Source organism: Colossoma macropomum, unplaced genomic scaffold (genome assembly GCF_904425465.1).
Source record: "Colossoma macropomum unplaced genomic scaffold, Colossoma_macropomum, whole genome shotgun sequence".
NCBI classification, from domain to species: domain Eukaryota; kingdom Metazoa; phylum Chordata; class Actinopteri; order Characiformes; family Serrasalmidae; genus Colossoma; species Colossoma macropomum.
Genome location: NW_023494786.1, coordinates 22300668 through 22327318, shown reverse-complemented (window position 1 = coordinate 22327318; position 26651 = coordinate 22300668). Strand labels below are relative to the sequence as shown.

The 26651-nt window shown below is 37.7% G+C and overlaps 1 protein-coding gene across 2 annotated transcripts; it reads right to left on the bottom strand.

Moving 5' to 3' along the window:
• On the bottom strand, positions 1-22195 carry etv1 (ETS variant transcription factor 1). 2 transcript variants are annotated; one of them, XM_036563977.1, is made up of 13 exons: positions 22122-22195; positions 21774-21908; positions 21416-21494; positions 21001-21048; positions 15587-15640; positions 11562-11691; positions 9672-9860; positions 8207-8454; positions 6021-6089; positions 5833-5901; positions 4246-4415; positions 2344-2445; positions 1-1492 (listed from the first exon to the last, which is right to left on the bottom strand). In XM_036563977.1, the coding sequence occupies exons 2-13, from the start codon at positions 21816-21818 to the stop codon at positions 1271-1273; spliced, it is 1425 nt and encodes a 474-aa protein (XP_036419870.1). In that variant the 5' UTR covers positions 21819-21908; positions 22122-22195; the 3' UTR covers positions 1-1270. The 2 variants fall into 2 exon arrangements, with proteins under 2 accessions (XP_036419870.1, XP_036419875.1); XM_036563982.1 differs by lacking the exons at positions 21001-21048; positions 21416-21494; positions 21774-21908; positions 22122-22195 and adding an exon at positions 20193-20818.
• Between the last annotated feature and the right edge of the window lie 4456 nt (positions 22196-26651).

The following is a 26651-nucleotide window of genomic DNA, read 5'->3' as shown; positions in this document are numbered from 1 at the left end:
TTAAGATTGTTTGAGGGGTGACAACTCATTTGTATTTCAACACTATTTTATTACAGAAGTGTAGCTATTGCCATTTCCTTCTCAATGTTGTATATATTTTTTACATTCAATAAACACTGACTTATTTTTCTGATGTAAAAAAGACAAAAACAATGAGCGTACTGCAGGGCATAGCTGCCATCTGATATGGAATGACTACATGTATCCAATCACACAAAAAAGCAGCATCAATGTGTATTAACCTGAATATACATATTCATAATTTTGTTGATTATGGAGTAGTGGGTAAATGAAACATTAATCTTGACTCTTTGACTGTTTTGACTTCAGCTTTTTAAAAATGGTTTTCTTAATAAATTAAAAAGTTTCAGTTCTTCAACAATAAAACAGGAATGTTAATAGTAGAAATGTACATATTATCTATGCATGGGGGACATTTGTCTTTATTGTATTTGTCTTCAATTATTAAACATTAGTTTCCCTTTAAAAATCCAAAAATCTCATGACTGACAAGAATATGGGCTGAAAACAGCTTTTAAAACAATCAGTTTGTGTTTGGAAATATTTACTCCAGTTCCAATGCATTATTTCTCTTTATTTTATCTATGTTTAGATGGATTTGATAATCCAAAAGGAACAAGTAACATTACACAGGTATTTGTTGTTCTTCTGTGCTAGCACTTAACCATTTATTAATACAGGGTAAGTGCAATTTAAAGAGTCTTGCCCTTTAAATTGTGAATTGCTGCAGACATGTGCTTGTTTCACTGCACTGTGGAGAGCTGATGGGCTTTTGTTTCCATAGAAATACACTGCATCTTTAGTCTGTTGCTTAATATGACACCAAGGGGGGCAAACATGTGGAAATAACTGATCACTCCACAAATAATTAAAGGAGATTTTAGTAAAAGAGGTTAAGATTTATTCACCCACGTGCTCCAGACTAGAAACCAGTCTAAACAGATGAACACATCTTTCCAGTAACAGGCCGTTCCCTTTGAGAGTTTGACCTGTGCGAATATGGCATGCTGCAGTACCCCCCCCACTTTTTATTTATTTTTTTATTTTTAAAAAGAAACAAACATCGAAGGAGCGACTACCGTAACTACTGCCAGTAGGTTTACACGCTGCCCGTCTCTGTCCATAAAGTGCACTCTTTGTCCCGGGGAAACGACGGAGACGTCAGACAGAAAGAGGAACAGGGAAAAAGCCTGAAAAGGTCAGAGTCTATCAGAGGAGGTCCCGCCACCGCAGCTCAGTGTGTCAGTTATTAGTAGACGTAGCCCTCGCTGTATGTGTGAGGGTTGCAGTAGGTGCCCTCCTGAACGTACGACACGCCCTCGTCAAAGTGCGACAGCGGCACTGTGTCCTCCTCGTTGATCTGCCTCTCCATGTCAGTCTTCAGCACAGGCCGCTGATTGTCAGGGAAGGCCATGGAGAACAAGGCCTCAGGGTCGCAGACAAATTTATACACGTATCTCTCACCTGCCACCTTCAGACCAAAAAAAAGGCAATAAATTTACAGTGGAATTAATACTAGACAGTATGTTCAATACCAAAATATAGTTTAGCAACAAATATACATGAAGTATATTTTAGTCTGAGTATTTTTAGATTTACTACTATTTATAGATAACAAATAAAGATGCCACTGATCAGATACCAGATATCAGTATTGGGCTGATGCCAGCAGAAAATGCTGGATCAGAGATCAGAAGGAAAAAGGAATGAATCTGATCCAATCCTGCAACAAATCTAGATTTTTATAAATATATATATATATATATATATATATATATATATATATATATATATATATATATATATATAAAGCTTCACAGTTAATAAATAAGTAAGTAAGCAAATAAATAAATAAATGAATAAATAAATAAATAAATAAATTCTTAGTATTGTATCAGCTGATACTCAAGGTTTCATCAGTATCGGAAAAGAAAGAGTGGTATCTCTAATAACAAACACTCTTTAACTGCACTCTGTCATTTGGTTAGTGCTACAGATTGTTTTGAGATGATAGTCCACAGTACATTAAAATATAATAAACAATATACTTAGTTCCCCTTTGGTGTCAGTTTAAGAAACACAAACACAAAACAGTCCAGTCAAAACAAGCTGTGTCAAGTTTGTAAGACCTCCCATAGCAGAGAGCAGCAGTATTCAAGCATGGATTATCTTCAAAAATGCAAAAAAGTCATGAAATACTGTGCTATATTAACAAAGTATCACAATATTGGATTTTATCAAATTTACCAAGCACTAAGTTCATGTGCGAATGGTGCTTATGCTTACTGAGTACCTACGATAAAACTATGTCACATCTTTTACCTTTTGCATGATCCCCTTCTCATAATAGTAGCGTAACGAGCGGCTGAGTTTGTCGTAGTTCATGGCAGGACGATTTTTCTGGATCCCCCAGCGTCGCGCCACCTTCAGAAAACAAACATCACTGAATAAATCATCAGGAGCAAAAACAAAGAATTCATTAATTCCCTGCCACAAATGTTCAGATTCAAATCACGAAATATTCACTACTAACAACTCACATATTGTTAGAAGTCCTTTTCTTCAATTTTCTTTCTTCACATAGTGTGAATACTTAATGAACAGATCATTTTATTATACTATCAATACCATGTCTATAAGACACAATGAACTCATTCATAGCACGTTATACTGCATTAATTCATATAATGCATGAGGAGAGTTTTATAACAAACTGAGCCATGTCATGATTAAAATAGAGTGAATAAACTTTCCTAATGTACTTACAGCTCAGAAATACAACCTATTATAAGTTGGTTATAATATCATATGTTTATTGACAAGTACATAAGTACATTAATGCTGTCACTTTACTTGAAGCTTTCAAAGACATGATACAATACATTAGAAATAACTATAGGCTGTCATTCTATTCCAGATCATAAGTTATTAAAAGATGCCTCAAGTGTGTTTATGACTAGTCAGTTTATTATGCACTATGCAAGCTGGGAGTTTCTTTGTCACAGACAATATAACGTTATGAACAGTACAAATAATGCATGAAGTTAATAATGCATTATAAACATGGCTATAAAGTATAATGTATTAAAAATATGTATAGCATGTTTATAATGCCTTAGGAATTCATTATAATGTGCTATGACCATGTTCATAGATTCTTATACGCATGGTTTTTATAGACAGAGTTAGATTTAGAGTTACTATACGTTTTCCCCTTCTGTAGTAAAGTCACAGTTTCAGAGCTACACGGTTTTGTCTCAGCAGCGACAGAGTTTTAGTTTCCCAAAGGCAAACCAATGCTCTGAACTTCTGTGCATGTCCAGCTGGACATATGTGTGTCCACACCTCTCATTCAGAGATGTGTTCATTAGGAAGAGCGGAGCGTGGCAGATGTTGCGGCACCTGTCCGTACGACCACCCGCCTGCGGCCCCCTTCCTTTTCAAATCTCCCTCCCGCCACTATCCCATAGCCCGGCGCAGTCGGCCTTTTCACTCTGCCGCGGTTCATTCACGTCTTACACCTGCCCAGCCAAAGCCCGCAACCCTCAGTCACCTGATGGTATGAATGGCCCCCTGTCCCCTACAGCTGCCCAATGGACAAGCGCCAGCTTCCTCTATACACTCACACACACACACACACACACACACACACACACACACACACATACACACACACACACAGAGCCCAAAGTGAGCCATGCTGTCGCTAATGCAGCTCACAAATGCAGCACTGTTAGCCCCTTTCAAAAACCTCAGCCAGTCAACATAGCTTTTGCTTTCAGCGAGTCTGCACGCTGAAATATTTAGCAGTCAGCTCTCTGCTGGGTGTTCTGTTTGGATGGACATGAAAGCTTGCTGTGTAAAAACAAGCTCTGGCCTCCTTTCTGGCCATCAAAACATGCCCACAAGGTCAGAGTGAATGCTCAAAATGGTGTTTGGACCAATGGTGGAAATGCCTTGAACAGGCTAAATTGGGTTTAGGTTAAATCTGTGAGAGAGAATAGAGTAGTGGAGCAACAGTGTTGAAGTGCATTAGTGTTACAGGGTTACTGACAGTTTCAGCTCAGATTTAATATCAACCTGTTGTATATGTAATGTTATTGTAAGGTACAAAAGGTTCTATTGCATTATAATAAGAGTGGACAATAGTTGGACATTGCAATACTTCACCACATTTTGCTAACAATGATCTTTTTTTTTTTTTTATTCAGCAAATGTTGATACCTCCTCGGGTTCAATCAGTTTGAACTCCATGCCCCGGCCGGTCCATGCAATGAAGTGTGAGTTGGAAGGGTCATCCAGCAGAGCAACCAGGAACTGCCAGAGTTGCAGTGAACCACGCCTCTGATATGTGGGGCCTTCACGGTATAGCCCCGCCTCCTGTTTTATGTCACCTGCGGGCCATGAAAAAGCTGATCAGGTCTTTAGGTTGGATAATGTAGGATTCTTTCACTTTTCATCATACAGTACATCTCTTAGGTCAGTGATTATATTTGCCAACACTCTGATTGCTTTGGTGATACTCAGCAGCAATAAACAGTCCAGATCAGGAGTACAGCATGTAGCCACAGACACATTTATATACTGTACAGAATTACTAACACTAAACGAGTACCATATCATTTAGTTTAAAACTGATGGTAAAGTAATCCAAATAATGCAAAGTATCTGTGTTTTACTTGTTATGTACTTTCCTAACAAAATCAAAAAACATTGTACATAATATTGTACATATTGATGAACCTTTATTTTATTTGTATTATATTTTTCCTTTACTGTTAAATAGTAAACAAAACCTTGTATATCCAAAAAGGTAACTTTACAGGAGAAGAAAAAACACTCATAACTTTTAATGGGAGTTAATGTAGTAATTATTTTTTGACACAATGTAAATGGCCACTGGTATTTTCAAATTATGATAAAATATAAAAAAAAAATTCTAAGTGAAAATAAGTTAACAAATCCTCTACAGAGCTGATATTATAATGAACAATTACTGTTCATTTGCTGAATTTATTTGCTGAACATTTTATGTTGTATGTTTTATTTTCAATGTTAAACTCTGCAAATAAATACAAATTATGCACAAAAATGTACAGAAAAATACAGTTTGTTCTCTTTAGAGAGCTTGTTAACTGGTGTTAAATCAACAAAATGTAATTTGAAAGATGATGTTCAAACATGCATGTGATAGTTTTTTATGTATTTTTATGTGTATTTACATTACCATATAAAATAATGCTTAATGAAACAAACAAACAAACAGGCAAAAAACAACCAAATAAATACATAATTTAGCTAAAAATATTTTATTGCTGTTAAAATGCTGGGAGCTATTGAAGTGATTTACAATTATTATTAAAACGTCTTTTTTTTGGGAAGATTTTAAAAAAAGACAATTTTGTTGTTTTTTTTTTCCTTTCCAATGACCCTGTCAATTCAACTAAAATCAAAACCTACCAGACCCCACATTTATACACACTGATTTCATTCCAGTTCCACTGTTCTAGCTATTTTGTATGTGTATGTGTGATTATCAGTTGCACTAATGATTCAAACTGCTACCCATAAAGTCTAAAAAGCCTCTGGCAGATTTTTTAGGAAAAAAAAAAATCTGAAGATGCCAGAGGGATGATCCAAGAACCTATCTGAACTCCAACAAGTTCATCCAGCATATTTGTCATCTCAAAGATGACTGCAGACAAAATGTTTCATAAACTAAAAACAAAATTTTGTCAGAAATATAATTGATAATTGTCATCACAGTGGCTTATGTATAAAGCCATTATTACATTCAAAATGAAAACTCACCTTCAATCTTTTCTGGAACCACACAAGTGTCGTCATAGAAGTGCCTGGCAACTTTGTCAAACATGCAACCTGTAGCAACAGGACATTGTTTTCTCGTTATGTACAGTATTTACAAAAACAGAACTGCGCCTATTTTATGCTTAGGTCTAAAATAAAGTTCAACTGAGGCTCTATGTAGTAGTGCTTACCTTCAGTTCTGTTTGCATGAGCCAAATATCCCTCTTGCCTCAGGTAAACAGAGTGGCAGCTAGGCACTTCTGCAGAATATGGAAAATTGGGGAAAAACAAAGAACATAGAAATAATAGGATTGTTAAAGACAACAATTAATACAAAATCACACCTTTAACTTAAAAGAACACAAACAAATGAAGAGAAGAATCAGATAACTGATAACGCTGCACATGTTTGACACCTGTATCTTTCATTTTGTTAGCTCTTGTTGTGATTGAATCAAAGCAAAGCAACAGTTCCTAAGTGAATGCTCAATAAAACAGCTAACCCTGTTCATTTGAGCCTATAAAAATCTTTCAAGGCCTCATCGGAGTAATGGGCCTGTCGAGGAAATTACCGTTAATTAAATTAGCCACTGCCCTCCCATCCTCTCCACAGCACACAACAAACAAGCTCTTTTATGTGCTACAGTAAATTCTTCTAAACGACACTGCAAAAGATGCAAAACACATCGACTTTCTCCTCCCTCGAAGTAAAGAAGTTGGAACGAGTATTTCCAGTGGCATCTAAAAGTCTCAGAACACTAGTAAATAGAAAAAGGATATTTTCTTTTTTAAATTCTTTTCTAATTTAGTACAACATTGATCATTACAAATGATTTTATCATACTATACCAATAAGTAAAAAGCAGAATATCTGAATTATTGACATGAATTTCAGAATTTCTCAGTATTTGATACAGTATATCCCTCCACAAGTCTGTGTAAAAGCCTCTGATGAGTAGATCAAATCCACCTGAGATTCCTGTGAAGCTTCAGAGGTAAAACTCAATAACTATATTTATTTGAAAGCCATAATATGGTCAGTAGCTTTAATAGCTTTTCTTCGCTTTAAATTTTCAAAAGTCTAAAACTTTCTGTTGTCCCAGATTTTGAATGGTGGACTTTTGGACCCCACTGTATATATGCAAACTGAGACACAAATGAACTGAAAATATATACTGGTGCTGAGAGAGCAAAATACAAAGCTTGCATATTCAGTCATATGCAAAAGTTTCTGTGTCTCTGGTCAAATGAATATGTTTGTTAAATAGAAGCACACATACTCTATAGAGATCACACTTATTTACATTCTAATGCATAGTTAATTTAGTTTATTTGCTGAATTTCACATATTCATAAAAAAAGCAAAAACAAAAAATGTGGCCTGTGCAAAAATTAAGGCAAATAAATAAACAAACAAACAAATAAATAAATAGTACATTAAAATGTGCAGAAAAATGGCAAATTTATGTTTGTTCCCTGTAGAAGATGTAATAACTTATTTTCACGTGGAAAACCAACAAAACATAAATTAGACCTGGTGTGTTCAAACGTTTGCATATGGCTCTTTGTATCAAATGAAAGAATCTTAGATACAAACGTGTTCTAGAAATGTATAGAATTCTAAAATCTTTTCCCAGTTTAGATCAGACGTGTTCATATGGCTGCGTTTGTTCCTCAGAGAACTGGATTAGAACAAGCAGCAAGTGAAATGACCCCTGCAGGAAGCAGCTGAAGGCCAGGCGTCGCATTCCTTCCTGACAGGCCGCTCCAGTGTTACCTCCAATTTTTATGAATGAAAAAAGGCCCCAACGGCACTTCATTCATGCCAGAGCTGGGCCCACAGCCCGGCGGGGGGGGCCCTGGCCTGAGAGAGAGATTAGGGGCCCCTCTCCTCCCTTCTCTGGCCAGGCCCTCAGGAAATGAGACCAGAGCCCCTTTTTCTAATAATGCTCTAATTCTATCAGCAGTCTCATCGCTCACACAGCTACTATCTCCCTTTAGAAAAATAGAGTTTACCGGAACAGTCTCAGACTCTTTCCTGTCATACTCATGGGGAGGTTACCACGAGGGCTGTCGGGAGGTTATTAACAATTTTTGGCCAACTGTTCCTGCTAACCAAATGCTAAACATCTGTGAGCTACGTCTAATTAATTTGTTGAGATACCCCCCAAAAAAAGACAGGATCAGCAGAACTGGGCTCCTCTATACACACAAAGAAGATGAAGTATCCTCTTTGATAAGCATTTAAATAAATGTTTTGATAGATTAAGCTGAAATGGACACATCAAGACTCTATGATACAAGTCATTTGCTAATATAATGATTCTAGTTCAGTGGGCTAAATCAGTTTAATGCATGTGGTGAAGGCTCAGTTCACCTGAATCGTAGGTGAAATCTCGTGGCTCTTGCTTGATCATCATAGAGTGGGGATATGACTGGGGGACAGGGGCCCCCATCATGACCGGATGTTCAAAGAGGTGGTCCGAGTATTCCTGCTTGAACCCTTGAGAGGGAAAGGGAATGCTGGGTTCGGACATCTGTCTGTGATACATTGGTCGCCCATCCGGCGTCATGGAGGGCGGAGAAGGGAATGAATGGCACGGCTCTGACAACTGACGCCGAAACCTGAGGAAAGATTCAGTAACGGCATCAGAATGGAAGCTGGAAAATGATTTTTATCAATTAACTTTATTTATACATTTTTAATTTATTTGCTTGAATTAATAAAATAATGTGGCAAAATGTGTGCACAAAGCATTTACTATTATCTCACTATTAGCATTTAAGCAATATTAATGTTGCTGTAATATCAAAAGCTTGTTTTTCAGACCATATGAAAACACTAGGTGCCCTTTAAATAAAGAATGGACCAATAGAAATGCTGTAAAATCACTTCAAATACAATCTTCTTACATTAATGCATATTAAGATTAGAAATGGTTTATGAAGTTTCCTTTAAAACAACAAAAATATATACGAAAGTATACAACATATATTAGGAACGTAACAATACAATGTATTGTATAACACAGGCCTCTTGATTCAGTACACACAGATACAGCAAATACAGCACTCAGTTTAATCCTGATTATATTTTATGAAGTATAATCAAAATAAAAAAAGCAAACCCACAACGAGAGCCTAACCCCAGTCCCCACCCTCTCTGAAAATATTGCTTCCAGTTTACCTCAAAATTGACAGCTGGAAGGAAAAGCACACTCCTCATAAGCATTTATTAGCTTGTGGTGAGTGCATTATTATTAAGTGTATCTTTTTTACGTTGATTGCTCTCATAAACTAAAATAAAAAGTTTGAAACGTTAACATATTAACATAAGGCAGATATTTCAGGCACCCCTTATTTGTGCTATTTCGAAAAAATATAGAATCGTCACACCCCTAATATATACAGTACTGTGTGAAAGTCAGAAACTACCCTTACGTATATGTGGTCTCTGACTTTTGCACAGTACTGTGTATAATGATATAGAACACATACATATTGTCACTGTCGGGACAAAACTTCGTATTTCTATTTTTTTTTTCTAATGTAATTTGAAAATGTTGGCTGTTCGTTACACTGTGTTATAATTTCAAGATCACTGGACCAATATGGTATAAATGGTCCAAAGTCACTTAGAAAAAAAAATCCTGTTGTATTAACTCCTGTTCAAATTTAAGGGTTCTTTTCTTCTCCTGCAGTTTCCATTTTGGAGATTCAAGGTTTTGTTCCAACATTGATCATTTATGCATGAATAGATAAATGTTGTACTATATATTACAGATATTTGCAGCTCAGATATCTGTATCTTCTTTCTCAGGCCTTGCTGTAATGCATAATACCTGTGGTCCATGGAGTACGCGCTGTCAGGGAGGGGCTGTGGAGGAGCGAGGTGAGGGTATGTCCTGTCAGGTTTGGGAGTGGGGGCAGCGCTGGGAGACACATGCTGATGGGGGGACACTGGTGTGCTGCAGGGGGTCGTAGCTGGGCTGGAGGCTTTCATTCCCACTGGATGTTTCTGCTCGTAGGCACTGCAGTCATCGGGGAATAAGAGCAGTTTGGTTAGACCCCCATCAAGTGCTCCAGGACAGAAAAGCAGAGCTTCTATCAAATTAAGCTTTGCCATCAATGGAAATAATCTGTACTATATTATTTAACATTTTCTGCAACATTACTTAATTATTATGGACCTTAAAGTCGCATTTTAAAACAGTTGCTCATGCATTATTTAGATTATACACCAGTGCTTCAACATAAAGAAATATCAGCATAAGCAACATTTCACTACCTTGCACATGAGGTTCTCAGCAATGGTACAAGCTAACATTAATATCTCAACTTTTACATTATAAAAGCAATTATGTCCCATTGATTCTCATTTAAAGAAAAAGATATTTTTATAAGTTCAGCTCTAAAGAGAAAATCATTATAGCTCAGCTTGTAGGCTTAACTCAAGTGTCATCAGGCCTTTGGAAGCAGGTTGGCTCCTTCAGTACAGTGATCAATTTACACCATGCAGAGTTAAATTAACATGAAATGTCATAAAGTGTATCAAATCAATCGAAATATGAACGTAACCAGGCAACTACATATGATGGGCTGGTCAAGTGGAGAAAACCATTAGATATATGTGATGAATTGTGATGTAACTGCACACTGCTTTTCTTTTTAACCTTAGATCCAACAGCACCTGCTATTCCCTGCTTGTTTTAAACTGCACTGCAATACTGTGCAATGTCAGTAAATACTACTATACACAAAACTTGTATTTTGAATATGTAAGATTTATGTGGCACACGGACTTGGAGTGTAATCTTGGAACGACCATACAGGAAGAAAAAATATAATTCACATTTAAAGGGTTTCGCATGTAATTTTGTACTTCATAATACATATTATGTAAATACAAGAGGCATAATTTGCTTACAGAAATGTAAGTAGAGACACATAGTTAACATTCTACATTATTTTGCATGCACACTTTGCAGAGAACTGTGCAATCTTGGACTGTGCTGTTGATATCAACCAGGCTAAATGAGCTGCAGTTATGCTTGTTAAGTCTAACAAGAAGCTTCAATGAAAAAAAAAAATACAGAGAATTCAGATGTATTTAATATTTCAACCATGGCCAGATATGTATATATTCCACCCATGTGCATGGAACTTTCCAGTAGGGATGCACTGATATGGGAATTATGGGCTAATGCTGATATTTTTCATGCACATATCTGCAGATGTCGATATATACACTTATAAAATATACAAATTCGGGACTACATCTACCTGGATTAATATGATGGAGGAACATAACATTTATTTTTGTAAAGTTACAAATATAGAATGTGGACATTTTAGCATATTAGCTTAGCATCATCTACACACTCTGCTCTTCCAAAGTACAATAAATACATCATTAAATATATGTAACTATATCATATATTTGAAATATTGGTCAAATCAAAACATCTGTCTGATGCCAATAATTTTTAAAGTAATACCAATATATTTTCTGTATCATTATGCATCCCTACTTTACAGAACTGTTAATGTTACTGACGAACATATTCAGTTGTATAAAAATCAGTTGCAAAATGCTCTAATAAGGAGCTCTAATTGTAATTGCTTGAAGGGATTCTTGCAATGCCATCATTTAATGCTCTCCGTAAAGCAGGCTAAGGCAGATTCTGATGCGTATTTTGAATGCTGTATTAAAATTTCAGTGAGCAGCGTACCTGATATTATAGAGGCACTTCTCTCCATAGTGGAGCTTGAAGGGCCTCTCTTGGCTGCAGGCTGAACCCAGCTCAGCGCACGGGCTGTGGGGCTCCCGCTTGATCCTCAACTGCAGCCCGTGGAACGCCACTGCATGTGTGTATAGGGGAGAGAGAAAAAGATAATGAACCAATGAAAATGATCAAGAAATTCACTACACAACCAGCAAGATTGTGAATCTTTTCAGCAACTCTCAATCATAGCCACTGGGAAAACCCTTTTAATTGGCTGTCTGTTTAAACACATGCAGAGATACCAGATAGCATGAGATGCCTATAGTCCGACAGCATATCACTGTGGCATAACGTGTCTTTCTTTCTCAGACATGACATCTCCTGGCGTGGGTGTAACCCATTCAAAACACTTGCTCTATTTTAGTAATGTGCTGATATAACCCTGACAACAATAGCACCATCCATCATGTGCCTCACTCCCTTCACCTCCCCTTACCATTCCTCATGCCTCGAAGGGCTGTTAAGAGCAGAATGATTGCTGATGTATATCCTGTCGTACTGTGAAAAGATCAACGCTAAGTCAGTTAGTCTAGCAGACCGACTCTTTGTCAGTCTGTAGAGCATCGAGAACCAACGCTGTATTGCTACTGACACTGACAGAGGTTGGCTCCAGCTACAAATGGAGAGAACCTTCTGTCTTTCTTCAGTCTAGTCAATTTAGCTATCAACCCACCTACACATGCATCAAAGCTGCTGTTCATCTATCCATCTATCCATCTGACCAACTGAGCATCTTACGGCCACAGCCTGCTGTATTTAGACAGCAACACTTAAACTGAGGTTGGAGAGGCTGACAAGTCAGATAAATCTTCTCCTGAGCCTTGACTGACTGCTGTCCTCACCATGGTGGAAAAACCACAGTTGCTGATTCCAGACCCCCTGAGAGAACTGACCTTTTTACGGTAATTGATCGGAGGTCAAAAAGGCACTAGGTAAAGATCTGTGACAATGCTGAACAGAGTAACACCCGTTAAGCAGTGTCTCCATCCAGCTAATTATGAGGGTGTAATGAGGGTGGAGATGCAGAATTACAGCTGATGATGATGGATTCTACATTGATCACTCATGCACTTTCACACACACTAGTTAACAATGCAGAGTCCTTTATGACAAAACAAAGACAATCGTTTTCAGATTAATAAAACTGTACTGGACCTTTAGGCACCAGAATAAAAAGTAATAAACATGTAAAAAATTATAGTTTATCATGTCATCAGTTTTAACACTAGATGTATGCTGTAAAATTGGTAACCTAAAAAAAATTACTTTATGGGGTAACAAGCAACTGAATTGTTTTTATTCAGCTCAAATAAATACTTTGAATAAAACATGGATGAAAAAAAATAGTTGATTTGCTTGTTACACATTTTTTTTTTTTATGTTGAACCGACAAACCATTTTTTACCATGTACTACTCGGTGTAATATCACTGCTCAGAAATTCATTAAATTCATATTACTCATTTTTATCAGGATTAAAATTAAACAACAAAGTCCAAATACAAAATGAACAGTCCTGTTTTCATTACATTTCCAGGGACCCAAAATAATTTTCTAAGGACCAAAACAAGACCCACTTAGAGAAGGGAAAAAAATGTCACTATAGATTTTACTCAGAGGAACAAAAGTATACAAATCAATACAAAATGTATTTGCTCTTCAGCGGAGCTGAACCCTATTTTCAGTGGGGGACGTCATGCGTGTGACTGTTGCAAGATTGCAGCAATTACAGATGCATTGATTTCTCTTAATGGACGGCATTATGAAGGACTTGTTCATGGCATTTACTGCTATTATTCATTTCCTCAAAATTTTGGTGATATTTCAAGGAACTGCAAAACATGACACATTAAAAGACAAGCTATTTAAGCATTTCTCTCTCAAATATCTCATCAAAAACACAGTTCAGTCACAATGTGCGGCACGTTAAATATTAGGCATGTGTGCAGCTCCTTAAAATATATCACAGATGATTAATTATTAATTAGTACTATTTATTGAGTTTAATGAATAGTTATCTATTTGTGACGCAGTGCATTAGAGTAGGCGGGTCAGAAAAGAAGAAATTTAGCATAATTTTGGCCTTTTCTAGATTTTTTATGATAACGATGATCATGTCCACACACTTCTCACTCTTTTGGCCCTCAGCTCTCTTTTCAATCTAAGAGAATTAATGAAGTCATAGTGTTTTTACAAAAGAGAAGTCTTGACATTGAAGAAGTATGTTCCATGTAACCAACTAATATGATTAGACATTGATCAGTCTGATCAGTTTTGTTCATGTAGAAATTTCTTTAAGTGGGAATTGCAAATTCTTTATATATATATATATATATATATATATATATATATATACATTAATGGTATATATTTTATGAGCACAATTGTTAAGAGTGCCTAGTGTGAAAATGTAAAAATAAGATCACTTAAGAACCCTTACTAAGAAAGAGATAAACATAGAGCTATCACATGAACTTGCTGTTACTGCACATCGAACTAACTCCTAAGCGAACCTATTTATCCACACACTCATGCGTCTTCATTCACAGCACCCCTTTATTTACACCACACTGTCCTATTCAAGAGTGAGTGGGTTTATTTTAGGCTGTTTTATAATGCTGTGGTTTGTGTGGGAGCAGGCAGTGGCTAAGCGGAAGTGACCATGAGGCTGTGCCAAAGCGGACCCATATGGGAGGGCTGCAGGCTAGGATGCCCGTTCAGGAGCCCCACCACCACGCCCTCGCCCTCCCACCATCTGCCTGGCCCTCCACTCCTCCCTTGCTCTTCCCTCACTTGCGCCCACCATGCCAACTCCCAGCACCCAGCCAGGGGAACGACACTGCAGTACAGTGCAGAGGTAGGCAAAGTAAAGTCTGCTCACTGCCGCTGCCGTACTAAAAGCACATATCTCTGAAACGGGTCTCAGGAGAACAAAACAATGTTCTCACCGTTAATGAAATTTCATTCCAAGTCATTTTGGACCATTTCTATTGATATATTTGTCATTAAATGTTCAGACAACGAAAGGGCTGCTGCTGTTTTTGAATGTTTTGAAATGTAAATGAATAAATAACTAAAATAAATGGAGTTATGACAATATGTAAATTACTCCTATCTTGCAAAACATATGTTCTGCAAAACTCATTGGCTGTTGACTGAAAAAACAGGGTACTGGCAATAATAATAATAATAATAATAATAATAATAATAATGATGATAATAATAGTACAGCTGATTCTGTCAGTGCAGTATTTGGGTCATCTGCCATCTTCACAGTCTACATTAGGTGATACGGTACTTGGTACTAAGGCAGGCTTTCACTGTAAACAACATCACTGTATCATCCTATTCCCGAGATTCTTCACAACCAAATGTAAAACAAAAACCTCTTCACTTCACTCATAATGAGGAGAAAATACAGCACGCTCTCCTGAGCAACACTAATATATATTGTTTGCTGGTGGGCTAACTTCCGTAACAAGACAAAGCCTTCTGTTTTCTTCAGAATGCCCTGTATGCCAGTCTGTTTTGGCTTCTCTTTAAGACATAAGCTGGCATCACACCCCACTGTGCCACACTCAGTCCATGCCACTTCCGACACTGGCACCGAGTCCACTGACCACTCCAAGCCAAGTCTACTTCCTATGGCCATTTAAAGCACTACCGGAGCTAGAGACACTAACATGCTACTCAACCTACAGAGCCAACTGTACACCATTGTTGCCTCCACTTCAGAGAAAGATCATCAATTCAACAAGACAAACTGACGGACATTTGTATGTATTTACTATTTGATGATGCTTGTTGTTATACAGTTTCATAACAATGTTATTACACTGGTAGTTTTTTTAAAAAGATATCACAAGTTATGATGTATTGTAGTATACTGGAGTGTGACTATTTCATCGTGGTCTGAAAAATCACTTAAAACAATAAGATTTTCATGCAATAATTAAAAAGTCATCAACTTACAGTTTTCACTCTGGAAGTCGGGAACAAACTGCTCATCGTTGTCCGGAACCTGAGCTAAAAAAAAAGAGAAAAGAGAAAGAAGTGAACAGGGTCGAATTAGTTTCTTGCCTGTGGCAAACTCGAAGAGTTAACACAATCTGTATTTGAGATTTGCTTAAATAAGTCATTTCCTGTAATAAGCTCCAATGATTTAAACAGTAATGACTCAAAAATCTCAAACCTACGCATGAAGATGGTTTATTCATTTATAACAAAGGAAACATGTCCTGTAATTATGTCAATAATCTAATTTTGACTTCATTTGCTGGACAGAGCAGGGCCTTGCGTGTGAAACACATTCCAAATCTCTCTCTCTCTCTCTCTCTCTCTCTCTCTGTCTCTCTCTCTCTCGCCCCCCCCCGCCTTCTCTCTCGAGTGCGTGACTGTGAGCTGTGTGCTTGAGTTCGGCTGAAATCTTGTAACTCTAAAATAGTAACTTTACAGGAGAAGAAAAAAACCTCCTTAACTTTCAATGTTAGTTAATGCAAAAAAAGGAGATTTTTTTCCAGGTCAGTTTGGACCACCTTTGTTTCTTTATCCTAAAATTTTTACACCATGTAAAGTTTAACCGGTAGGTTCACATTATGTAAAAAAAAAAAGAAACAAAAAAAAATGTAGATACATCATAATAATAAATTTCTCTATTGCAAGCTTTAACATTCTTCCCTCTTTCTGTGAGGTTTGAAGGGGAGACGAGGGGGAGCTAGAAAACACCCATTGTTCACACTGTCTAATTGGGACACGTCCCCACCGGTGAATGCACCTGTACCTGCCGCGCCGGCTCTGCTCCAAAACCACGCGTGTTCCCTACCTCTCCTTCACTCGTGCCTAATGCTAAAATAATGAGCTCTTCATTATTACAGAGTCCAATTAAGCATGTTCATGTTTATCTCCCACACATTTACACTCGGAGGCAGCTGTAGTTTCCCCACTCTCCCGACCTCGCACAAGAGCCAAGCAAAGGTAAAAGGCAGTACGGGACTTCCGCGCGCCAGGCTATTAGCACGTTTATCTGCCAGTGCTAAATATGGATTTCCATTTTCACAACAACAGTAACATGTCATGGCACGCACAAATACACTGTATATTCATTGTGTTTTAATGAGTGCAAAAAGAATGAGTGCAATTTTTATTTATTTTTAACACATGCACTCAAACACATGCTCAGAAACTCTGCATGCGGACCAGCTGACAGATGACTTATCTTTATGGCGCTGGCTGGTGTGCTGTAAGGTGTTTAAATGTGCAAACAGCACTTAAAATGTGCACAGCAACAGAATCACCTGCAAACTATGACCCCCCTGCAAGACCAATGCAAAAAAGGAGTGTTTATCTTCCCTGTGTGTGCAATGTGTTGCTAATATAATCCATAATATATACAGAAAATATTGTATTATACACTGTAAAAAGTTGAACAGGGCAGCAGTTCATTTCAAGTCTTTTTAAGGGTTTTGATTAATATATATTACTGCTTGTTGATTACTGAAGTTGATAAAACCAGTTAAACTGCTTATTACCACATGAAGTATTTTTTTAGGCTGACTATTTTTTACAGTGTGTTTTCAACATATTTCTGAATGGGTACAAATAATCTTCTAGATGAAATGACAAAGTGAATAAGGAACAAAGAAAAAGAGAAATGACTGTGTAAAAGCAGAGAATTGGTTGAGGAAAAAGGAAGAAAATGAGAAAAAGATGGACAGAGAGAGAGAGAGAGATGGAAAGAGAGAGCAGTCTGCAGTCTCTAGTCTCAGCAGGGTGAATGAGTCAGCCTGTGAATGGGACAGCTGATCCAGGCAGCACTCCTGAGGCCAGCCTGGAACTGGAGCACTGCCGCCATTCACAGAAAACAACAGAGGGACACACAGCAAACACAGGCCAGGAACGCCATGACCGCTACCTTCAGAAACACACACTTTCACACACACACTAGTGCCGGCTGATACATCATCCATACCAGTATATCTTAACATGGAACATTAAAATATTTTTATTATTATTATTATTACGATTTTAACATTTGCAGCACTGTAAAAAGTGAAACAGGGCAGATTTGAAGTGTTTTTGAGGTTTGAACTGATAACATGTCGCTTTTGTCCATGTAACCTTTTTATCTTGCTTTACAAAGTATTGATTTGAGTTGAATAAAACTACTTAAATTACTGCACCTTGTTACCACATGAAGTCATTTTTAGGTTAAGCTGACAGACCATTTTTACAGTTGGGATATTTTTGAAAAAACACTTCAAAAACTTTTAGTTTTACTTAATATAATTCCTCAAGATACACTGTAAGAAAAATGGTTCATCCACTCAACCTCAACAAATTACTTCATGTGGTAACAATAACTGACCTTGTTTTATTTAAATCGAACAAATACTTTTGTATTGTTTTACTCAAATATTTGAGTTGAATAAAACCAGTTCAGTTGCTTGTTACCACACAAAGTCATTTTTAGGTCAAATGGGCAAATCATTCTTTTACATTGTGTAGTTTCTCTCTGGATAATGTTCCCTATGCTGCATTTTTAAACAGGAAAAAAACAATCAAAACAAGCTTTATCATGTTTACAAGACACCCTTTCAGCACAGAGTACCGGCACTAATGTAAACTTAAATGTCGTCTCATAGCATAATATCATGACATATTTGGAACAATATTATGAGGCTAAATGCTGTAAACACAGCCGAGCACTAACATTCACAACCAAACAGAAGTGACAGATTTGTGGTTCGTCTTTAAAACCCGAACCTACCACTGATCTGAGACTCTTTATGCTTATTACCAACTCCAGCGTACAGTTTCATGTGGCCAGAAAATCCTACTACATGAGCAGAAGCCCACTGTAGCTCACTGTAGAAACTCTTTTTTTCTTAAAAGTCTACAGTTTCTAAAGAGAAATATGCCCAGCTGCTGGCTGTCATGGCAGAAAATGACACATGCATGTCAAATGACCACCCCATCACCTCTTTAGTCTCCGCTGTCGGAAATTCAGTCTATCTCTCATAAGTCTTCCTCTTCTTTCCAATTACCTGAGCCAATAAATCTCTGAAATGGTTCCAGTAGGTCTTCGTTTGGGTTCTAATGGACAGGAAGTCATATATTAAATCTACCCACAATTTGTCTACAACCTCTGGCCACTGACTGATGTAAGACAGACTGAATTGGGCTCGTCACAGTAATATCTACAGCAGTGGACGGTTCTTCTTTCTTTCTTTTTTTTCTTTTTCCATTTTCCTTCCTGAGACACTAAAATATTTAAATGATGTCTTATTCTTTTAAAGGCCCTGAGGTGGACTCGCTGTAATCAAACTGGCAGTGAGGAAAGTAAAGTATCCTCAAATCTATTCCTAAGCGTACTTCTCATTCGGAAATCTTCAGCTATATTGCAAGCATTTTTAAATGTATTAAAGAATACATGAAGGTAGTCAAAGGGTATGAAATATTGAGATTCTTTCTCACCTATGTAGGCACCAAGTCATATTTTAATCCACTTCATAATAATGAGAATACCTTTACAGGCGTGCATCGTACTGAAAGTTTGAAAGGTGCAACTGTAAGATCTATTATTGCAGTTTGCTCACCAAGAACAGTGAAATCAATTATGTAAAAATCAGACTTTAACATTGATGGCATGCAGGATATGGTCAAATCTAACATGTTTGATAATATCTAGTAATCTACTAATCTACTAATAACAGCTAATGCTAATGAGACCAACTAGTGAAATAATAAACAGGAACCTGAACATAAAGTTACATTAAATCCTTAATTTGTGTTATCATCTGTCAGAATGTACGCTAAGCAACAAAGAAACAGACGGGGTATCCCTGAGGAAATATGTCCCTAATGCAAAACACTGGTCCTAGTTTTACAAAGCTACTTTGCATAATTATAATGTAACAATCTGTTTTGTTTAATTCAAATATGTAGCGTACATTATAAGCCTGATACTTTTGGTCAAACTTCTTTGAAAGACATAAAGTTAGAACGACAGCTTTTTGCAGATAAATTGTAAACTACAAAAAATTATAAAAAATACAAATAAATAAATTTTAAAAGATATGAATATAATAGAATGTATTACTAGTATTATAATCATGAACTGTCAATGACTTCACATACATACACATATAGATAAAAAGTAAACAAACTAGTATAAAATATGTCATTCTTACAATATAAAGTATAAAATATAAAGTCTACAAATGTCAAAAAGCCACAAAATTCTTTGTCCCTCTAACTTTGGTTAATGAAATAACTTTATGCACCAAATCTCATAAGGAAGTTGTTTTTGATGCAGTTAGCGTTCACAAGTCTTAGTACTACACATACACATTTGTTCAATTAACTAGTAATAATCATCAAATTTTCCAGTTGCAACTTAAAGATCAGCAACTTACACCCAACACTAACAGTAACATATGTAAAAGCTTCAGAAGATGTTTGAATCTTAACATTTTCAGAATTAAACCAAAATTTCAAAACAGAAACAGCAACAAATATGATAAACAATCTATTAGAGGAATTTCAAAAAGATCCACAAACAAGTCAATCCATCACTAACCTAAAGGCCGGTGCTGCAAACAAGGCGGAAAGAAGACGCTGGCGCTTAAATCCTGAAGCATCCCGTTACACCACGACCAGCATGTCTTTCCATCAGAAAAAAAAAAATCAATTGGAAAAAAAAAGTTGAAAATGGCAGTGACTCAGACACCGCAGTTCAGAGCGCTTTTCTCAAAAGTTGTCCATTTCTCCAAAAAAGGAAAAAAAAATTAAAAATAAATACAAACAATCAAAAAAGCAGCACTGACAGCTGTTGTGCTTTAGAAAGATTTATACTGTATAAGCGGATGTAAGTGAGAGAAAGAGACAGAAGTAGTGAGAGCGTGTATGTGTGTATGTGTGAGAGAGAGAGTGAGAGAGTGAGTGAGTGAGTGAGAGAGAGAGAGAGAGAGAGAGAGAGAGGTGCTGGTGGCTCGGCTGCCTTAGCTTTTTTGCCAAAAGCGGGGGAGAGAAAGCGAGCGAGCGCGATCGCAAGTTCTTCTGGTAATTTGTGATGACACTCGGAGTAGAAGCTCCTCTGGTCTCCCTCTAGACTCGCTCGCGCTCCTCCGCCGCTCTAATGTATGCATGACACACGAGGTGCCTTCGCCACACACGCATTAATTGGACTGCATATTAGGGACTGTAACTTGAGGCATATTGGCCCACCCCTCCCACCCCCCCACCCAACTTATCTACTCTCTCTCCCTCTCTTTCGCTCTCTCTTTCTCCTTTCTTTCAACAAAAGCATGCTTGTTGATCTACCCACTATCCACAGCTACCTTTGGCAATGCAAGGTTTTTTTTTTTTGTCAAATTCATCCCACTTACCTTCCGCTAGCCAGGTCTCCTGAAGTTGGCTGAGATCTTGAAAGAGCTCTGCAGCAAAAGGGCACACACACACAGACACACACACACAGAGGGAAGTGAGAAAAAACAAACACAGGTACAAAGCTTCAATTATGACCGCTGTGCGGTGACAATCAGTTTCTTCACTTCAGGTTCACTTCAGACCCCAGGTCTGCTCAACAGCAACACCAACACCGCCTCAATTTGGATCTGAAAGCTGAGGGAGCACGTTGGGGAAGCTCCTTCAGAGACGTCTGGGCTTGTAATTGAGATTTTACAGCACTGAGTGCAGGTGGAAACAAGCAAATTGCATTTTGTGAAACGTTAAGAAGCCGTGAAATGAAGATTGCCTTTTTCAGCCAACCACCCCCCCTCCCCTTACACCCCCAAAGCTTACCCTCAGTGTCCAAAGCCAGGTCAGAGTTAATGAATTTTCTTTTCTTGTCTTTTGCTGCTCTGCTGCTGGACGCCTTTCCCTGAGGATTTGACAAGGAGGGAAACGGACACAGTCACTGAAGTGAAGCTCATGTGCTTGGGGTGGACAACTCTGGATTTAACTAACATCCTCTTTATTTTTAACTTTTTGCTTTTTGGTACAAGCAAAAGGGAGATTTGAACCATCAGTTAAGACACAGACATCACATCAGTAGCCTAAGTGTGCTGCTACTCTCTGATCACATGTGTGTGTATATATATATATATATATATATATATATATATATATATATATATATATATATGACCCAGACACTTACATGTGAGTTAATGAAAGGCACTTGCTGGTCGTGCAGGGTCTCCATTCTGGGCTTTAAATCATTCAGCAATGAGGTGCAGCTCCTCTATCCGTCCGGTCAGCTTCTGCTTTGGTGGCTTTATGCACTTTGCTGGTGCTGGAGAGGGAGGGAAAAAGCATGAATGAAGCGCGTGCAGCTTTCACATCCTCCATTCACCAACGCACAGCCGAAAAAGTTTCGCGTGCGAGCGCTAACGGCTCAAACACGCTGAACGGAGCGTTTAGCACACTGCCGTACGCAGGTCAGTAAGCGGAATGGGCTGGATAACGCTCCCCGAGTTAAAAGTATCGGATGAACTGAAATACTCACCCCAGCAAAGCGCACCGCCTTCGCCGCTCACTGGACGGACAGAGCGAGAGAGGGGGAGAGAACGCCTAGTCCTCGCGCAGCCCCGCGCTGTGGCGCTGCTCGGTGCTCGTGGGGCCTCCCTTCGCTTCTCTTCTCTTCCCTTCTTTTCTCTTCTCTTCTTCCCATTGGCTGCCACTGTCCTCCGCCAGCTCCGATTTCTAGCCGTCAGTCAAGAGCGCCCTTTACACAGCACTGACTCACACTGCCTTTTAGACAGGAATCACTGGCAACGAAGAAGGTCGATCATGACCATCTCTCATTTTTGACATGTTGAAGAGATGCAGCGTACCAGTGGTGATGATGGGGTTGATGAGCAGTGCTGAGGGGACAAACCAGCTAAAAAAGTGATGCGTTTCACTCACTTTGAAGCTGGAATGTTCTGAATTAAGGCCCAATCCCATTTCACCCCTCGCCCCTACCACTTAGCCCTTACCCCTCAGTTTTGCAAGTTCACGTCTAGGTGTAGAGTGTCCCGACTTTTGTTGAGATAGAAGATTAGGGCGAAGTGTTAGGGCTACAAGGCCCTCCAAACGGAGGTTTTTCAAAGGCACACTCCAAACGGAGTGTTATGAGAAAAGAAAACCGGCAAGATGGCTGCGCGAGTGGCCAAACAAACCTACAAATGTGACTATTTTCTCCGTTAAAAATTACAATAACTATTGTATTATCTTAGTTTAATGTCAATTTAATGTTTTATGATCGTTTTCTTCATAACAAGCTAAAAAATTGCTAGTAGTACGCTGATGTCTTGGTAGCTAGTTAGCTAACTTTCCCGTTCTGCCTTAAATGGTGCAGCAGTTTCCTTCTGGCGCCTCAGGCATCCAACGCCATTTAAGGTGGAGCAGGAAAATTCCATCAAGAAGCTGGCAAATAGCTGACTTCACCTTCATATCACCGAAGAATTAGATAATGAGATAATAAGATAATAAATAGATAATAAGGTGTTTGATAATAAATAATTGTCGCATCCCCACCTCTTTGAAGGCTTATGATTCCCTAAAGACCAGCAGCGAGGTTGCTGAACTTTACCCTCCTCTTCTGTCACTGCAGGGTTGCCTACAGAGCACTGCTGTAGCTTGTTAATGAAGCAATGTTCTTTTTTATTTGAGGGTCCCATTTCGTATGGGAAGATTTCAAGCACTACCCTTTGTAACTCAGTTCCAAGGGGCAAGGTGACACTCAAAAACAAGGGGTAGGGGTAAAAATAAGAAATGGGATTGGGCCTAAGAAATGCACCCAGGAGGAGAGAGCAAGAGGGGAGGTTTGTGGTCATGGCAACACTGTTTTGAACAGTTTCCAGAGGGACTAGCTTTGTTGAACTGTTGAAAGTAGCAAAGAGCTGCAAGGAGCGCTGACCTAGAAGCCAAGCACGAGTCTGTGGCTACAACCAGCCAGCTGCTAGCTCCAAATCACACTGCAGCCTTTAGCTGTCTGACACAGTTTATAGACGAGAACAACATCTGTGACTGATGGCTACATTTTGTGTAGTCTTGTGTATGTGCTGCTGTTGTGTGGTGCACAACATTTTGTTCCAATGTATGTTGAGGAATGACAGTAAACACCACTTGACTTGAAAAGTATGAAGTTTCCAACCCCAAAAAATTGAGATTTTAAAGGGCCCATATCATGGAAAATTGCTTTTTAAATAAAAGAGATTGGTGTAGAATGCAAGCAAACATTGTGAAAGTTTTAAAATGTACAGTTCCTCCACAGTCTTAAAGGGACAGGGACAATATAGCCTGTTTACTCTAAGAGACAAACAGAGGTTGGAGAATGATCATGTAAAATGAATTATTGTTTTGGGTACATAAAACCAGACAAACATCATCAGTGGACCTCAAGTGAAAAACTAAAATGCAAGAAAAAGTTCTACACAATTCCACACCAGTCATATCACCGAACACACTAGCTGCAATTCAGCTGCAGTTTAACCAATATACTATATTATGCACCTTATATACAATATACACTTTATGTTTGCTCAGCAGCTCAGAAATTGAGCCCAAGTATTAATGAACTTGCATCAAAGAAAAGATGCTAGTGGTCTAGTTCAAGCAAATAGGTAGGTTTAAAAGACCAAGCTCCTGGGAACATTTAAATTTTGAATATTTCAAGCATTTATGTAAGTTTTCAAGGTCTACTACTTTGTCTATACTAAGTGTCTATATTTTTTTCAGCTGAAATTTCTGCAGTTTCAATAAATATTGGTCAGCTCGGGCTATAGCAATAAAACACGGGTTCTCTGGATTTGTTACGATTTTTTAATATAGCCCTTTAGTGGTTGAGTTTGACACCCCTGCTTTAAGCTATACACAATAGAGGAAACCAAGGTCGCTCACTTAGAGAAGGGTAGTATTTTGAAATACATGGGCTTTATTTTGTAGTGAATTCATAAAAATAATAAATATAATAAAGTATTTCTGACTTACTAACCACTGAAATAAGAAAATCTGTGTAAACAGTGGACAGCAGGACACAACACAGTTTAATTGTGCAAAATTCATAATATTTTATACAAGCAACCTACACATCTGTGCTATATTAGTAAACATAAGCTCAGTTTCCTACACCAATGAAGTAGCATTAAGTGCAAATGTTGTAACTAGGTGAGAATAGTTGTAACAAGCTAAGATGCTGGTTGTAAAATTGACAAAAAAGTATTTTTAATTCGATGCAAACACATTCAAATTCATTTAATATAATTCCATGTTGTTTGAAGAAGAGGAGCTTTCCAACCTAAATACATACAAATATGTGCATCAAAAAATATGATTAGTGAAAAGCAGTTGAGTCAAACAAGGCATTTTTAATCACAAAGTAGAACAGGAAATATTAACATGATAATAATGAAATATTTTATTTACAGGACATCTGTTGTAGTTGTGAAGCACCTCATGAAACTGGCTGAATTACTCAATCACATACTCACTCACTCTTGTTTAGCAGGCTAAATATTCTCCACAAGGGGCACCATTTGCACCTAAATAGCTTTTGTTGCTTCACAAGAGCAGTGCTTCACATCATGATATTGATTATCCTTGATGAATCTGTGCATATAAACTTGTGAATTTATATGAGGGGGATACAAACTCCTCTCAGTGCTTTCTTTAGGAACTTAGAAGTACTTGCATGTTAAAAATAACCTTTCCATGTGGAGGCTGTACTAGCTCTCCTGGCTGGCTCTCACTATGAGTTATTTACATACTTTAAAATGGTGCTACATTACAGCCAGCAAGAAGGTGATCAAAACAATATAGGACAGAATTATGTGACTTATACACACAATTCAGTAAAAAGACACAATGAAACAGTTACTTTTAAGGTACAAAAACAACAATCTTCATGTTATGGCCCACTCTTCTCTACTAAATAATCTCACTAAAATACGTTCCTGCCTTTTGTGAATGCTATTTACATTATCTACATGATTCACAAGCAGAACATACATGTCAACCATGTAAATACCTACTATTAACATTGGGAAACTGTGATGATCCCATTGATTTTTAGAGCTAAAGCCTTTTCAGTCTTTGGGATTTGAGCAGTACCTAGTCCTCCAATATAGACAGTGGGGATTCCATTACAGGAACCTGATGGAAATACACAGTGACACTTTATCATTCACGATACCCCTAGAGTTTTAAAGTACACAGGTCAGACAGAGTTAGTTGTTCATTTTACAGAAGGTTAAAAGGTAAAATCAAAGTTCCATTTGATATGAGGTCAAAAGGCCTAAGGTTCAAAGTGTAGATGTCAAGCTGACACAGGTTAGGAGGTAAAAGCATAGTGAGTGTCTGTGTGATGGAACATGAAAAAGGAAGAGAAAATTCACAGGAGAACTGAAGCATGCCATTCATAAGTGGGCACTTGTGACATTTTGTGAAGCCCCTGCCCCCTTAGTGCAAACTGAATCACCAGAGCAACAAGGGCATGAATTATTTCAATCAGAAATTCCAGAGCCATAACAAAATTTGAATAGTACCAAATTCAAGTGTGACAAGCAAGAAACACATCTTTCACAAAATTACCTTTGTGAAACACAGTATAGCAGCACATTGTATACATGAACTGTAACAATGTAATAAACACTGTATATGAAATATAGGAAAGCACAATCCCTTAAACCCCAATGGACTGCCTGCATTTTCTTAGTTTAAATAAATAAATAAATAAATAAATAAACAAGCTGCATCATTCATAGATCTAATGTGTAGTTTTTGGTGTCTTGAAAAATGTAAGCTTGAAACATATTTTCCTCTTTAGTATGCATGGCTAATCTTTCTTCTTGGACTATTAAATATGGCTCCAAAATACACTAATAAGACTAAAACTACATATGAAATACTGCCATCTTTCTTACCTTTCCTCTTGCACTAGTTCACTACTTCTAAAAATATAATGTATGTAAACTTTTCCCTTAATAAAAATATGCAGTGACAGTATTTGCATTCAGTTATGCCAAATAACAAATTCTGGCTTTTGCAGTATATC